Raw genomic sequence first — 15,514 nt, 5'->3', positions numbered from 1 at the left:
AATCTGTTTATGGACCTCTGCCACCCAGCTAATCATTTCTTCTCACATATATGAAAACTGCAGGGCTGCTCAGAGCTTCACCCAGGCGACACAGACACGTCCACATCCTCCACACTATCTGTCTTTCCTCAGCTGACCTCACAAGTCTGAGCCACAGTGATTTTGGACCCTGAAGTCAATTGGATACAGTGATGAATTGGTCTAATAATTCCTATCATAAAACCAACTATGTAACACATGGACAGTGACTTCCGCCCTGTTCTATCTGAAACCCTATAACCTTTTCTGAAGAACATAACATACCCTCACTTATCCCTAGACGTGTTCTGAAGACTTTGGGCTCTCATTCCTCAAGTTCTGACCTAACTAGACTGAGGTAACTGGTCAAATAGAGGCCCAGTTTTGAAGTGTTTCAAGTAGAGATAAAAGATCAAAATCCGGGCTGGAGAGATGGCTTAGCAGTTAAGGCACTTGCCTGCAGAGCCTAAGGACCCAGGTTCGACTCCTCAGAACCCACGTGAGCCAGATGCACATGGTGGCACATGCATCTGGAGTTTGTATGAAGTGGCTAGAGGCCCTGGTGCACCCATTCTCTCACTCCCTCTCTCCCTCTCTCTCCCTCCCTCTCTCTCTCTCATAAATAAATAATTTAAAATATAAAAATATAACAAATTGAACATAGAAGTATATGAAATTAGAAAAGACAGCTCAAATGCCATGCTCCCTATTAAGTACCATTCTGTTCCATGCACAGACAGGATCATACACATTTAACTTGGTTGAACATAAAATAATGTGCAGCATGCTAATTCTGTACCTGGACTGCAGAGAATATGAGAGTAAAATCCCAAATCTGTCACTAACTACCTTTGTGACTCAGATAATACTTAACCTTTAAATACCTTAGTTTCCCCATATGAAAATGGAGGTAAAACTTTGTGGTTTTAATGAATTAGCTACTTTCTTTTAAAGTATTATTTCAGTATTTTTCATTGTATATATTCATTGCACATGTTTCTTTCTTGCATAAGGACATTTTCTTTCTTAAAAAAATTATTTTAGGCAGGGCGTGGTGGCACACGCCTTTAATCCCAGCACTCGGTAAGCAGAAGTAGGAGGATCACAGTGAGTTTGAGGCTACCCTGAGACTATATAGTGAATTCCAGGTCAGCCTGAGCTAGAGTGAGACCCTACCTCGAAAAAAAACAAAAAAGTCTGGAAAAATGTATATACTATGCTTATAAAACTGCCCAGTAAGCACTTCTCTTAATATTGATACCCTTATATTAACGCTACTCTCACTTTGGGTAGAGAATCTTCTCTTTTCAGATGGCAGTGACCTTGGGATGACTCAGAAGGTATCATAGTGCTGGAAAGAAGTGACTGGAGTACTGAGTAACATCTCGATCACACCTTCCAAGTCTCAGGGTCTAATGCTGAAGAGGTGGCAGAAAGAATGTAAGAGCCAAAGGAAGGGTAGGATTCCTTACAACGTGCTCCTCCAGACATAAAATGGCCTGGATATCCATGACCTCATAGTGCCTGACACTACCTACACAAGACCATCATAAGAGGAGAAAAAGATCATGACATCAAAATAAAAGAGACTGATTGAGATGGAGAGGGGATATGATAGAGAATGGAATTTCAAAGGGGAAAGTGGGGGGGGAGAGGAAGGGTATTACCATGGGATACTTTTTATAATCATGGAAAATGTTAATAAAAATTGAGAAAATATATATAATTTAAATTTTACAAAAAGAAAAAAAAATAGTTTTTCGCTGGGTGTAGTAGTACACACCTTTAATTCCAATACTGGTGAGGCAGAGGTAGAAGGATCACGGAAAGTTCTAAGCCACCCTGAGACTACATAGTTAATTCCAGGTCAGCCTGGACCAGAGTGAGACCCTACCTCAAAAAAAAATATTATTTTAGCTTTTAAAAGGTTTGCCAGTTATATACTCTCCCCCCTCTTTCCACTGAAGGTCCTCCTCAGTGGGGTTATTGGTATTCACTGTAGGGCTCTGAAGGCCTCAGTCAGTCTCTGTGGGGGAAGACCATGCCTCAGGATATTCCTGCCTTAAGGATATTTTCACACAAGCGTATACCGTACATTGAAATATTCCCCCTGAATACCACTCTGCCCTCCCCTTTCTCACTCTTCTCGCTAGTTCCTTTTGTTCCCCTAGGCAGTTTTGCTTCAACTGTCATGTCTTATATACACACATGACTTAAGGATCTATATAACATCCAGGAACCACAAATGAGAGCCAACATACAATATTTGTCTTTCTGTGACTGGCTTAATTACTTAATACAATTATCTCCAGTTGCATCCATTTTCGTGCAAGCAACGTAACTTCATTCTGGTTTATGGCTTTAAAAAAATGGCATGTTGGGCTGGGGAGATGGCTTAGCGATTAAGCGCTTGCCTGTGAAGCCTAAGGACCCCGGTTCGAGGCTCGGTTCCCCAGATCCCACGTTAGCCAGATGCACAAGGGGGCGCAGGTGTCTGGAGTTCGTTTGCACAGGCTGGAAGCCCTGGCGCGCCCATTCTCTCTCTCTCCCTCTATTTGTCTTTCTCTCTGTGTCTGTTGCTCTCAAGTAAATAAATAAATAATTTTAAAAAAACCTTTAAAAAAAAAGGCATGTATATTAAAGTGCTTACGAGAGCAACTGGCCCAGAGTAAGCACTTTGTATACTGGTCTGTATTTTGCTATCTTCTCCCTCTGCTTAGTCAGCTATATATTTTTTTTAATTTAATTTATTTATTTGAGAGAGAGGCAGATAGAGAGACAATGGGTATGCCAGGGCCTCCATCTACTGTAAACAAACACCAGATACACGTATGTATAAGTGGTGGTAGAGACAGGTGTGCTGCCACAAAACTACCCCTAATGGCCCAGCGTGGTGGCGCATGCCTTTAATCCCAGTACTCAGAAAGCAGAGGTAGGAGGATCGCTGTGAGTTCAAGGCCACCCTGAGACTACATAGTGAATTCCAGGTCAGCCTGGACTAGAGTGAGACCCTACCTTGGAAAAAAAAAAAAAAAAAAGCTGCCCCTAATGATCCCAGCAATGCTTGACAATATCCTATTTGCTTGCATTTCTACCAAAATAAGCTTGGAATTGTTGAATTAAGTACTCATTACAAAAATAATAGGAAATGACGAATCCAAAAATCTATTTGAGCATCAGAACTGTGTGCAAAGCCCTGGGGTGAATCCCTGGCAACACATAAATGAAGCATGATGGCACATGGGTGTGAAGGCAGGAGGACTGAGACTTTAAAATCGTCCTCAGGAACATAGTGAGCCTGAGACTAGCCTGGGCTACATGAGACTGTCTCAAAAATCAAGAACAAAATAGTTACTCTCATGAAAAGAAATGAACAAAACATATTAGTTAAGACTGAATACTATATTCACCTTCACAATAATCATAGTTACCATTTATAAGTGTAGCTAATCTGCTTCAGGCACTTAAATATAGATAATATCTTCCCAATTAAAATGATATATCAAAATCACATCTATTGGGATGGAGGGATGGCTTAGCAGTTAAGGTATTTGCCTGCAAAGCCAAAGGACACAGGTTCAATTCCCCAGTACCCACATTAGCCAGGTACACAAGGGGGTGCACGTGTCTGGAGTTCGTTTGCAGTGGCTGGAGGCCCTAGTGTGCCTATTCTCTCTCTCTCTTTCCCTCTCGCTCTCTTTCTCTCTCTCTCTCTCTCTCTCTCTCTCTCTCTGTCAAATAAATAAATATTTTTTTTAAAAAATCACATCTATTAAGGTGGAAAGATGTTCAGTGGTAAGGTGCTTGCCTCACCAAGCACAAGGACCCAAGTTTGATGCCCAGTACCTATGTAAAAATGTTGGGGGTTGTAGTGTGCCCTTGCAATTCCAATTGGGGAAGCACAGATAGAAGTATTCCTGGAGCTCACTGGCCAGCAAGCCAAGGTTAATTAGGTAAATTCTAGGCCAGTTAGTGACCCTGTCTCAAAAAGAAATGGATAGTGCCTAAAGATGATAGCTGAGGATGTCTTCTGGGTCCCCCATCTCTCTCTCACAAACACACACACCATATATGCAAAAAGATCTACTTTTGTTCTTTTCCCAAACCATGCTATTAAAAGTGAATGCAATGGGAGTTGGAGAGACTGCTCAGTGGTTAAGATGCTTGCCTGCAAAGCCTAACAACCTTTGTTTGATTCTCCAGTACCCACATAAAGCCAGATGCACAAAGTGATGCATATATCTGGGGTTTGTTTGCAGTGGCTAGAGGCCCTGGCATGCACATTCTCTCTGTCTCTCTATCTTTTCTCTATCTCTGCTTGCAAATAAATAAAAATATTATTTAAGTGAATGCAGGCCTGGAGAAATGACTTATTGGTTAAAGCACTTGCCTGCAAAGCCTAAGGATCCATGTACAACTGCCCAGATCCCACGTGAGTCAAATGCACAAGGTTGTGCATATGCACAGGTGGCAAACACATCTGTTTGATTGAAGTGGCTGGAGGCCCTGGCATGCCAATTCCCTCTCTCTCTCTCATAAAAAATAAAAATAAATATTTTTTAAAGTGAATGCAGTGAACAGAATGGGTAGCCTATTTTTTTGCATTTCAAATTTCATGTCTACAGGAATGCTCTCCGGTGTATCCATTTCCCATTGCTACAACAAAATGTCTGAGGTGGAGTACTCTATACTGAAAAGTGATCCATTCAGCTCATAGTTTTTGATATCCAAAAGCATGTCATAAGCTTCTATTGGCTGTATCTAAGGCCTCTGGTTATGCTACAACATGGTAGGAGTACAAATAAGAAACATGGTAAGACGGTGAGTCAGAGAGGTTCAGGGACTAGGCTTACTCTTCTTATAAGAACTCACTCTTATAGGACTGAACTAGACTCCCTTGACAACTATAGTAACCCCTTCCAAAGGCAGTGTCTCTAATGTCTTACCACTATCTACTAGGCCCCACTTCTTAACAGCTCTATTGCCTCCCAATATCACACTGAGTAAAAAGCTTTCAATAATACGTGAGCATTGGAGGGCAAACTACATCAAAACCAAGGCAGTGTGGAACAGTCTTCAATTCCTTCTTGAAGAAGCCATATTTAATGACTTATCAGAAGTTAGTTTAATTATAAGTAAAGGTAATTATCTTTCTGTCAATATTAATACATCATTCAAATATCTTTAGACATATTTGAATTGCACAGGCAAGCTTCATACTTTAGGAAACTACTTGTAATATTTCTTTGGCCAAGGATCTAATCTTCCAACCTATGTCTAGCAAGTTTAAATGAGCACAAAGACTAGATTTTAATTCCCAGTTATATCTACCAATAATGAAAAGGTAATCTTTGAAATACCTTAACCACCTGATCTCCTTGTGTTTTAAACCCACTACAGTCATGACCATTGACTAAAATCTGAAAAATATATTTTCATGTACCAACTTCACAGAAACTTGGATACAAATATAATAGGAAATATGCCCTCCTCAAAGAAATTTTAGAAAGTCATTTAATGTTCAGCCACGTTTAATGGTATAAGGCTGAAATCCTAGCTACTCAGGAGGCCAAGACATAAGGATGGGAAGTTTAAAAGCCTCCCTAGGCTACAAAGTGAATTCAAGACCAGCCTGGATAACTTAGCAAGACCCTATCTGTGGTTATTTGAATGTAAAATGTGCCCTCACAGTCTCATGTGTTTGTGATTAGGCCACATAGTTAATCCCCGATTGGTGGAACCTTTGGGAAGTGGAATCTTGCTGGAAGAGGTGTATCACCAGGCTGTGAGGTGTTACGGCTCAGCCCCAGTTCCCATACTTGGCTCACTCTCTACTTCCTCCATGCTGCTGTGGAGATGTGACACCCTGGCTGGCTGCTCCTGCCATGCTTTCCCTGCCATGATGAAACTTCTCTTTGAAACTGTGAACCAGAAATAAACCCTTTCCTTCTGTAAGCTGCTTCTGCTCGGGTGTTTTTACCCTGTAACGAGAAGACAACCAATACATGATCTCCAAACATAAAGTAAAAAAGGTCAAAAGAAGCATGGAGATGTAGCCCTATGTAGCAGTGCTTATCTAGCATGTGCAAGGCCCTTGGTTCAATCCTCAGCACCAAAAAGGTATAATCTATAAAATATGTTGATTTACTCATAAATATGTCTATTCTTTCCTCTTTGATAATACCACTTGATCTTATATGTCAGTTACATATAAGACTTCATATCAGTTACTTTATTCATTGCTATGACAAAATACCTGAAAAAAAGTGACGTAAGGGCAGGAAGGGTGGTTTGAAGAAACAGCACATCATGGCAGGAAAGGCATGATGGCAGGAGCAAGGGACAGCTGGTCACACACTGCACACCCAGTCAGAAAGCAAAAAAGGAGGAATGCCAGGACTAACTACTTTTTGTCCTTTTTACCTTTTTGTCCAGTCTGGGACCCCAGATGATAGGGATCTAGGGTTGGTCAGTCAAACGCTTCTAGAAACACCCTCATAGACATGTCCAGAGGTGTGTTTCCTAGGTGATTCTAAACCTGGTCAAGTGGACAATGATGATTAGCCATCACAGACTTTAAGATTTGTATCAATTGGTACATTTCTAGTAGCATAATGTGATAATAAAACCAACTCAAACTCATTTAAACTTCAAAGGAATATTTTACTTAATTAGCTGAAAAGTCCAATGAAGGAATTATAGTTTCAGTCATATTTGAGTCAAACAATGTAATGTCGTTAGGCCTTAGTAGAGTCAATACCTTTACTCTCTAACATCTACATAACTTTCTTCTTGTGTAGTTAGACAGGCATTAACAGACTTGGAAGACATTAAGGATGGGTCATGATCAGCGTGGATGCCACCTCCCATTTCCCTGGTAAAGGGAAGAGGGGAGAGGTATCAGCTTTGTTGAGAGAAAACTACTTCCCTCTGGTCAAAAAATTGGAATTTGGGGGCTTGAAAGATGGCTTAGTGGTTAAAGGCACTCGCTTGCAAAGCTCAATGGTCTAGGTTCAATTTCTCAGTACCTAGGTAAAGCAAAATGCACAAAGTGGTACATGTGTCCGGAGTTTGTCTGCAGTAGCAAGAGGCCCTAGAGTGCCCATTCTCTCTTCCTCAAACCCTCCCTCCCTCCCTCCTCTTTCTCTCTGTTTTCCTCTCTCAATAAACACATAAATAAATAAATACAATATTTTATTTCAGATAGATAGAGAATTGGCAGGCCTCGTCCATTGCAATTAAATTCCAGATGCTTGTGCCACCTAGTGGGCATATGAGACCTTGTGCTTGCCTCATCTTTGTGTGTCCAGCTTACATGGAATGTGGAGAGAGATGGAACATGGGTCCTTAGGCTTCACAGGCAAGTGCCTTAACTGCTAAGCCATCTCTCCATCCCACAATATTTGTAAAAAAATTAAAATTTGAAGCTGGGCATAGTGACACATGTCTTTAATCCCAGCACTTGGGAGGCATAGGTAGGAGGATCGCTGTGAATTCAAGGCCACCCTGAGACTACCCAGTTAATTCCAGATCAGCCTGGACTAGAGTGAGAACCTACCTCAAGAAACAAAAACACACAAGTGATGGAAATTTCACTATTTGGAAAAGAATGGCAACAGCAACAAAGGAACCACTGATGTGCCAGAGGACTGTGGGAACACAGGGTAGAGCCTGAGAGCTGCAAACACTAACCCTTCCTCTCCACCCAGGCCTGATGGAGAGAAGAAGGCCTATGTTCGGCTGGCTCCCGATTATGATGCTTTGGATGTTGCCAATAAAATTGGGATCATCTAAACTGGATCCAGCTGGTTAATTCTAAATACACCTTTTTTTTTTTCACTATAAAAAAAGAAACAAAAACAAAAAAAGGGAAAAAAGAAAATTAAAATTTGAATTTTAGCTCTGGCCCTAGGTGGAGACCTGACATTCTAAACTACCCAAAAACATAAGGCTATGATTCCCTCCCTTAAGAGTTAATCCAACTGTACCTATTGATCACCTGACTACCCCTTACCTAAAGACATGCTAAAAAGGTGGGAGAAATAGTTATCCCCTTAACGATATACTTAAACCTGCCAAAGCCCCTCCTTTAAAGGAGTTGCTTGCAGATCCTCGCTCCTAAACCTGCCTACTCCTCTGAGTTTTAAAAAAAAAAAAATATTTATTTATTTATGAGCTAGAGAAAGAGACACAGAGAGAGAGAGCTAAAGAGAATGGGTGCACCAGGGCCATTGCAAACAAACTGCAGACGCATGCACCATCTTGTGCATCTGGCTTTAGTGGGATCTGGGGAATTGCAGCTGGGTCCTCAGACTTTGCAGGCAAGCGCCTTAGCTGCTAAGCCGTTTCTCCAGCCCATTTCTGAGCTGTAATTCAAACTCTTCCAAGCTTTCCCAGACACTTTGCTTTTGTTACTGTTTCTCTATGGAGCCACCATGCAACTGCTTGCCAGCCTGCACTACTGAACTTTCCTGCTTTCTATTAAGCCATCTCCCTCCTCCTAGCAGCTGTCAAGAGTTACAGCTTGCCTTCCCAATGACCTTTCCCTCAAACACTAATAAAATTGTCTTTGAGCTTTCTTCTGAGTCTGTTTCTAAATTCTTTTGAGAATGAGTTTAACAATGCACAAAATAGAACCCTAATTCCCTGGTAACATTGTCATGCAAGACGTTTGTCAACTGTATCCTGTAAATATTATGCAACTGTTCTAAACTGCTTAAACTATACTGAGCCCTTTGCAAATAGATACATTCCAAGGCTATGTGTCATTAGTGCCTTGTACTCCAGAAAGCTTGACAGTATCACCACAAATCTACATGTAGCTCCTTGCTGTTGGTGGGTCTCTGGATAGATTTTTGTTTAATACAAACTTTTTATTTAATTGTTTGTTTTGGGTTTTTTTTTAATTATTTGATTGCTTTTATTTTTTAAGGTAGGGTTTCACTGTAGCTCAGGCTGACCTGGAATTAACTATGTAGTCTCAGGGTGGCCTCAAACTCACAGCGATCCTCCTACCTCTGCCTCCCCAAGTGTTGGGATTAAAGGCGTGCACCACAACGCCTAGCTCTGGATAGATTATTTGACCCCCAACAATGAACCTAGTTGTACAAAAGTTGAGAGGCGGTTGAGAACAGGATCAATGTTAGAAAAACAATTTCCAATTGAAGAAAGGGAAAGGAGAAACAACTCACAAAGATCAGAAGCCATAACACATCCTCCTTGAGAGGCATGAAAGCAGAAGCCAGCTGCCCCCTGACTTGCTCTCTATATCTACACCTAAGTTTACTCCCCAGTATTATGGTTTCAGGAGCTTAAAAATAACCTCGTATGTTAAACAGAAGATCATGGACTTTTGCTAGGGTTTGTCCAGAAATTCAACATGTTCGAAAGCTTGATGGGGTTTTGCTAATAGTCATTCCACAATTCAAGCTAACAAAAAAGTCAGAGAGTTGGTGAAGTCGTGGTATATGAATTTAGACCCTAACTTAAGAATAAACATATTTCGGGCTGAAGAGATGCCTTAGTGGTTAAGGCATTTGCCTGCAAAGCCAAAGGACACAGGTTCAATTCCCCAGGACCCATGTAAGCTACATGCACAAGGGAGTGCACATGTCTGCAGTTTGTTTGCAATGGCTGGAGGCCCTGGTGCACCCATTGTCTCTCTCTCAATCTCTCTCTCTCTCCCTCCCTCTATCCCTGTCAAATAAATAAACATAAAATATTTTATATTTATTTTATACATTTTATATTTATTTTATATTTATTATTATGTATATTTATATATTTTATATTTATATTTATTTATTGCAGTTCAGTGTGGGAGAGAGAGAAATCACCAGTAAAGATACTCAACAGTGGACACTGCAAGCCTTAAATTTGGCCCGCCAGGCCAAATGAGTCAATGGGTGCACTAGTGATATGTCTGTTATGGGGAAAACCAACCACCCTCTAATTTGACTGAAGGCCTGCTCCATAGGAGGGAATACATCCCTGATACTGAAAACCTACAACAGGGGTAGTCATGACCCTAGGAGTGTAACGTCTGCTGCTCTCTGGCTAAATGTATATACTATGTTTGCCAAGCTGCCCAGTAAGCACTTCTCTTAATGTTCATACCCATATATTAATGCTACTCTCACTTTTGGTTAGAGAAGCTTCTCTTTTCAGATGGTAGTGACCTTGGGATAACTCAAAAGGCATCATGGTGCTGAGAAGAAGTGGCAGAGGAGTGCTCAGCACTGCAATGTCTCTATCACACCTTCCAAGGATCAGGGTCCATTGTGGAAGAGGTGTCGGAAAGAATGTAAGAGCCGAAGGAAGGGTAGGACTCTGTACAAAGTGCTTCCTACAGACAAAATGGCCTGGATATCCATGACCTCACAGTGCCTGACACTACCTACACAAGACCATCATAATAGGAGGAAAAGATCATGACATAAAAATAAAAGAGACTGGGCTGGAGAGATGGCTTAGTGGTTAAGCGCTTGCCTGTGAAGCCTAAGGACCCCGGTTCGAGGCTCAGTTCCCCAGGTCCCACGTTAGCCAGATGCACAAGGGGGCGCACGCGTCTGGAGTTCGTTTGCAGTGGCTGGAAGCCCTGGCGCGCCCATTCTCTCTCTCTCTCCCTCTATCTGTCTTTCTCTCTATGTCTGTCGCTCTCAAATAAATAAATAAAAAATGAACAAAAAAAATTTAAAAAATAAAAAATAAAAAAAATAAAAGAGACTGATTGAGAGGGGGAGGGGATGTGATGGAGAATGGAGTTTCAAAGGGGAAAGTGGGGGGGAGGAGGGAATTACCATGGGATATTGTCTACAATTATGGAAGTTGTCAATAAAAAAGGTGTGCACCACCACACCCAGCTCAAGATCATATATATATATAAAGATTAACCATCTTTCAGTGAGAAATCTCAGTGCTCTGCCCTAGCTTGGAGCCTTAACTGTAACATCTGATTCAAAGATTGTAAAACAGCAGTCAAGACTGGGGAGGAAAATCTACTCTGTCCTCCAGACTCCAAGTTCTAACCCTTTGTCAGGCAGGAAATATACAGAAGAAGATGCCCAGGAAAGGCAGAAGTGGAATGTGGGAGATTTTCACTGCAGCCTCTGACAGAGAATCCAACATTAACAGTCCCTTCACGGGTCACTATTTCTGACACCTTGGATTGCTGGCTGCAAACCAAAAAAACTCTCTAAAAGTTAAGTTTTACAATATCTCTGAGTGGAGATAGTTTTGTTTCTTGGAAAACTATCAGACACCACAGAAAGTGATCAGTACATAGCCCAGCACCTTGGATTGCTTTTTTTTTTTTTTTTTTTTTTTTTTAAGTAGGGTCTCACTCTAGCCCAGGCTGACCTGGAATTCACTATGTAGTCTCAGGGTGGCCTCAAATTCACAGTGATCCTCCTACCTCTGCCTCCCTAGTGATGAGATTAAAAGCGTGTGCCACCACGCCTGGCTTTGTTTTGTTTTTTTTTTATATATTTTATTTTTCTTTATTTATTTGAGAGAGGAGAGAAAGAAATAGGTAGGGAGAGAGAGAGAAAGAATGAGCACACTAGGGCCTCCAGTCACTGCAAACAAACTCCAGATGTGTGCACCCCCTTGTCCATCTGGCTTACAAGGGTCCTGGGGAATCGAACCTGGGTCCTTTGACTTTGCAGGCAAGTGCTTATAACACTAAGCCGTTTCTCCAGCCCCTGCTTTCTTTTTAATTGCTTCAATGCTTCAGCCTCAGTAGCTGTGAGGTCTGAGTCTCCAGATCCTGTGGATGAAAAATTAACCAACTTCTTTGTAATGCAGTACAGAAATCACCAATTCCCAGCCAGAGGTGGGAATTCCCACAACCCAACATCCATCTGATCAATCAGTTCCACACCTTAGCATCTATTCTGGGACACGTTGTCTAGGAAGCTAGTCAGAAACTTCTTGATATGTTGAGTTCATTTTGTGCCATCAGAAGCAGTTTTGCTTTTTATTCAGATTTTGAAGCAAGAAGATAGGGTCAGCCTCAGCAAGAGTGACACCCTACCTTGAAAACAAACAAACAAAAAAAGATGGGGCCAGACAAGCATAACTGTAACTTGAGGAGCCAGCAACCAAGAGAGACTGTCACTTAGACTACTTCAGACCACCCCAAGGATTGTATAACTGCTCCCCAGCAAACAAAGAATATCACCTAGAACAGCCAAAGGAATGTCTACCCCTTCTGAGGCTCGTCCTTCCCCTTCGATAAAAACAGGAGCAAGAGAACTCCTGAGCTGCTTTCTGGAGCCTGCTCTTGTCTTGTGAACTGCATGCTTTTATTTTATTTTATACCTTATTTGTTAAGTAGGTTCACACTCTAGCTTAAGCTGACTTTGTACTCACTCTGTAGCCCAGGCTGGCCCCGAACTCATGGTAATCCTCCTACCTCAGCCTTCTATGTACTGGAATCATAGGGTTAAGCTACCATGCCTGGCTTACTCTCATTTTCAATCAATCTATACTTTCTATCAGTGACTATGGAATGCCTTGCTCAACTCTTTCTTCAAGACACAAAGACCCAGGACATCACATCATAGGACATTCCCCTATACATGCACACATACACACACACACACACACACACAGAGAGAGAGAGAGAGAGAGAGAGAGAGAGAGAGAGAGAGAGAGATTTACTTATTTTTCCCATTTCAAAGCCTCAGTGAAGAGTCCCAAGACAGGCTTTTGAAGTCCAACTTGCCTTTTCCTTGCAAAAGTTCTCGTTTTCTCATATATCCCTCCCACCATCCCAACATATGACTTCGGTATTTATGGTCTTCCATGAAGCCTCTCAGCAACTACCACTAAATCCCCTCCTACCCTTAAACCCTCAACCCCACATTTCCATCTTAGTAAAACCAAATCTCAATACCAGGACATAATGGCCTGTTCTTTGCCTTAATTGACCCTTATCCAGGAAAATAAACATATATTTACCGTGGAAGCTCAAAAGCCAAAGCTTAAGTAAGTAGAGTTCTTTAAAACTAGCATGAAAACTGGTCCCTTCCTATTATTTTTAAGTTATTAATATGTAGCTGCCGTGCGCTCCCAGATCTAATCAAGTTCTCAGCATCCTCTAAATAGTAGGCTCCTTTCTAACACAAGAAGAAATAGGTAGGCAGAGAAGTGATTACTGTGTGCCAAGGCAACAATGGTTATCTGTAGGTTGTGGAATGGTGTGATTTGTTTTTTATTTTTCTCCTGTTGTTTATAGACAGATATAGACATATAGATGATATAGATTTTCTAAGTTATATAAAATAACCTTATTTTTTTAGGAGGAATCTCACTCTACCCAGGGCTGACCTGGAACTCCCTCTGTAGCCCAGGCTATCCTTGAGCTCATGATCCCGCTACCTTAGTCTCTTGAATGCTAGGATTAAAGCACAACGTAGGGGCCCCTTGCAAGGCTGGGGGAAACCACGCGAGGCCTTGGGGTCATGCGCACAACGGAGGCATGTGACCAGGTCTCGTGAGCAAGCAGACGTTGCGTGGGCGTCGGTCTGTTGGGCCCACGCCCGTTCTCTCCGCTCCCACCTCCTCCTGCGCTAGCTTCGTCTGCCAGTTCACTTCGTCTATCCGTTCGCTTCTTCCGTCAGCTAACTTGACTGTGCCCTTCGTTCAAGATGGATCCACCTGTGGGCATGTGCAGCCCAGTGAAGTCCAACAACATCCCAGGCTTCCTGATAAAGCTGTGGGCTCTAGTGAGTAACCCAGACACCGATGAGCTCATCTGCTGGAGCCCTAGCGGGAACAGCTTCCAAGTGTTTAACACAGACCAGTTCACCAAGGAGTTGCTGCCCAGGTACTTCAAGCACAACAAAATGGCCAGCTTCGTGCGGCAGCTCAACAAGTATGGTTTCCGGAAAGTAGCCCACATTGAGCAGCAGGGCCTGGTTAAGCCCCAGCAGGATGCCAGTGAGTTCCAGCATCCCTATTTCCAGCGTGACCAGGAGCAGCTCCTTGAGCGCATCAACAGTAGAGTGGTCAGCACGCCCACTGTGAAGAGCAAAGACGGTGCCACCAAGCTATGGACAGACGTGCAACTGCTGAAGCAGAAGCAGGAGAGTATGAACGCCGAGCTGCTAAGCATGAAGCAGGGGAACCAGGCCCTGTGTCAGGAGGTGGACAGCTTGAAGCAGAAATATACTCAGCAGCAAAAAGCTGTCAACAAGGTCATTCAGTTCCTGATGCCACTGGTGCAGTCAAAGCAGGGGAAGGGGTTGAAGAGAAAGCGTCCTCCCGGGGTGGATGACAGCACTTCAGCACCATCTGCGCCCAAGCATAGCCCCCCTCCAACGCCTGCCTACAGCAGCTCCAGCCTTTGCGCCCAAGACGCTGTTAACAGCTCTGGAGCCACAGTATGGGACATCCCTGAGCACACCCCCACCAGTCCCTTGACCTCACCAGGTAATAGCAGAAATGAGAAGTCTCTGCCCAGCGGCCCTCAAATACCTGTCAAGGAGGGACCCCTCAGCCCACCTCAAAGCCCCTGTGTGGAAGAGGTGAATGCTGGGCTTCTATCCTCCATGGATTCCTCCGCATCCCTGACTGACTTGATTGACTCCATCCTGAGGGACAGTGACTCTACCCTCGTCCCCTCAACCGGTTGTACCCCCACTTCACCACTCCCCTCCACCCCTGAGAAATGCCTTGATACAACCAGCTTGAACAAAGACGAGCTCTGTGATCACCCGAATGACATGGACTGTAGCCTGGATGACCTGAAGACCATGCTGACCAGCCACAGCTTAGACATGGACACCCTACTGGACCTTTTCAGCCCCTCTGTAACCATGCCTGACATGAGCCTGCCTGACCAGGACAGCAGCCTGGCCAGCATCTTGTCTCCCCAGGAATCTCCTAGGCCTACGGAAGTAGAAAATGGAAGTCCTGACCCAGGTAAGCAGCCCGTGAAGTACACAACTCCACCCATGGACACAGGGAGCAAGCTTCTCACGCTGTCCAAGCTGGCGGAGGACAGCTGTGTGGAGGAGCCCATCGTCTCCCTGCTGATGGGGAATGAGCTCCTCAAAGCCAAGGACCTCACAATGTCCTAGAGGTCCCAAGAGAAGCTAGACTGGTTTAGAAAGGGATAGGGGGGTGGGGAGAAGGGAAAGAGGGAGGGATGAAAGGGAAGAGAAGCTTTGTGGAAAGGGGGGGAAGAGCCGGAAGGGAGAAAAGGTAAGGGAGGGGAAACGCTATGGTCCCATATAGGCCCATTATTGCGAAAGAGGGAGGTAAGGGAGGGGAAGGAAAATGGTCTCCAAGGGCTCACTTCTTTTCAGAGTGGAGAGGGGGGCTGGTGAAATAGATGACTCAGTGCATAAAGCATTTGCAGCTCAAGCTGGTTCTTGAGTTTGGTGCCTAGATCTCAGGTAAAAAGCCAGAAGCCCTAATGGGCTTCTGTCATCCCGTCACACCAGGAGGCAGAGAGGAGAAATTCCTACAAGCTCATGAGGAGCATTGC

General features: G+C 43.3%; 1 protein-coding gene and 1 non-coding gene across 2 annotated transcripts; both read left to right on the top strand.

The window, feature by feature from the left end:
- The first annotated feature begins 7,592 nt into the window (after window positions 1-7,592).
- Window positions 7,593-7,660, top strand: LOC123456935. Its single transcript, XR_006634795.1, has one exon. It is a non-coding gene; the product is annotated as a small nucleolar RNA SNORD42 (small nucleolar RNA).
- A 6,010-nt stretch (window positions 7,661-13,670) lies between these two features.
- LOC101614718 (heat shock factor protein 1-like) lies at window positions 13,671-15,104 on the top strand. Its single transcript, XM_045140449.1, has one exon. The coding sequence runs from the start codon at window positions 13,671-13,673 to the stop codon at window positions 15,102-15,104; it is 1,434 nt and encodes a 477-aa protein (XP_044996384.1).
- Window positions 15,105-15,514: the final 410 nt, after the last annotated feature.

This window comes from Jaculus jaculus, chromosome X (assembly GCF_020740685.1).
Source record: "Jaculus jaculus isolate mJacJac1 chromosome X, mJacJac1.mat.Y.cur, whole genome shotgun sequence".
NCBI lineage: Eukaryota > Metazoa > Chordata > Mammalia > Rodentia > Dipodidae > Jaculus > Jaculus jaculus.
The sequence above is the reverse complement of the archived record's forward strand: the minus strand, read 5'-3'. Positions and strand labels throughout refer to the sequence as shown.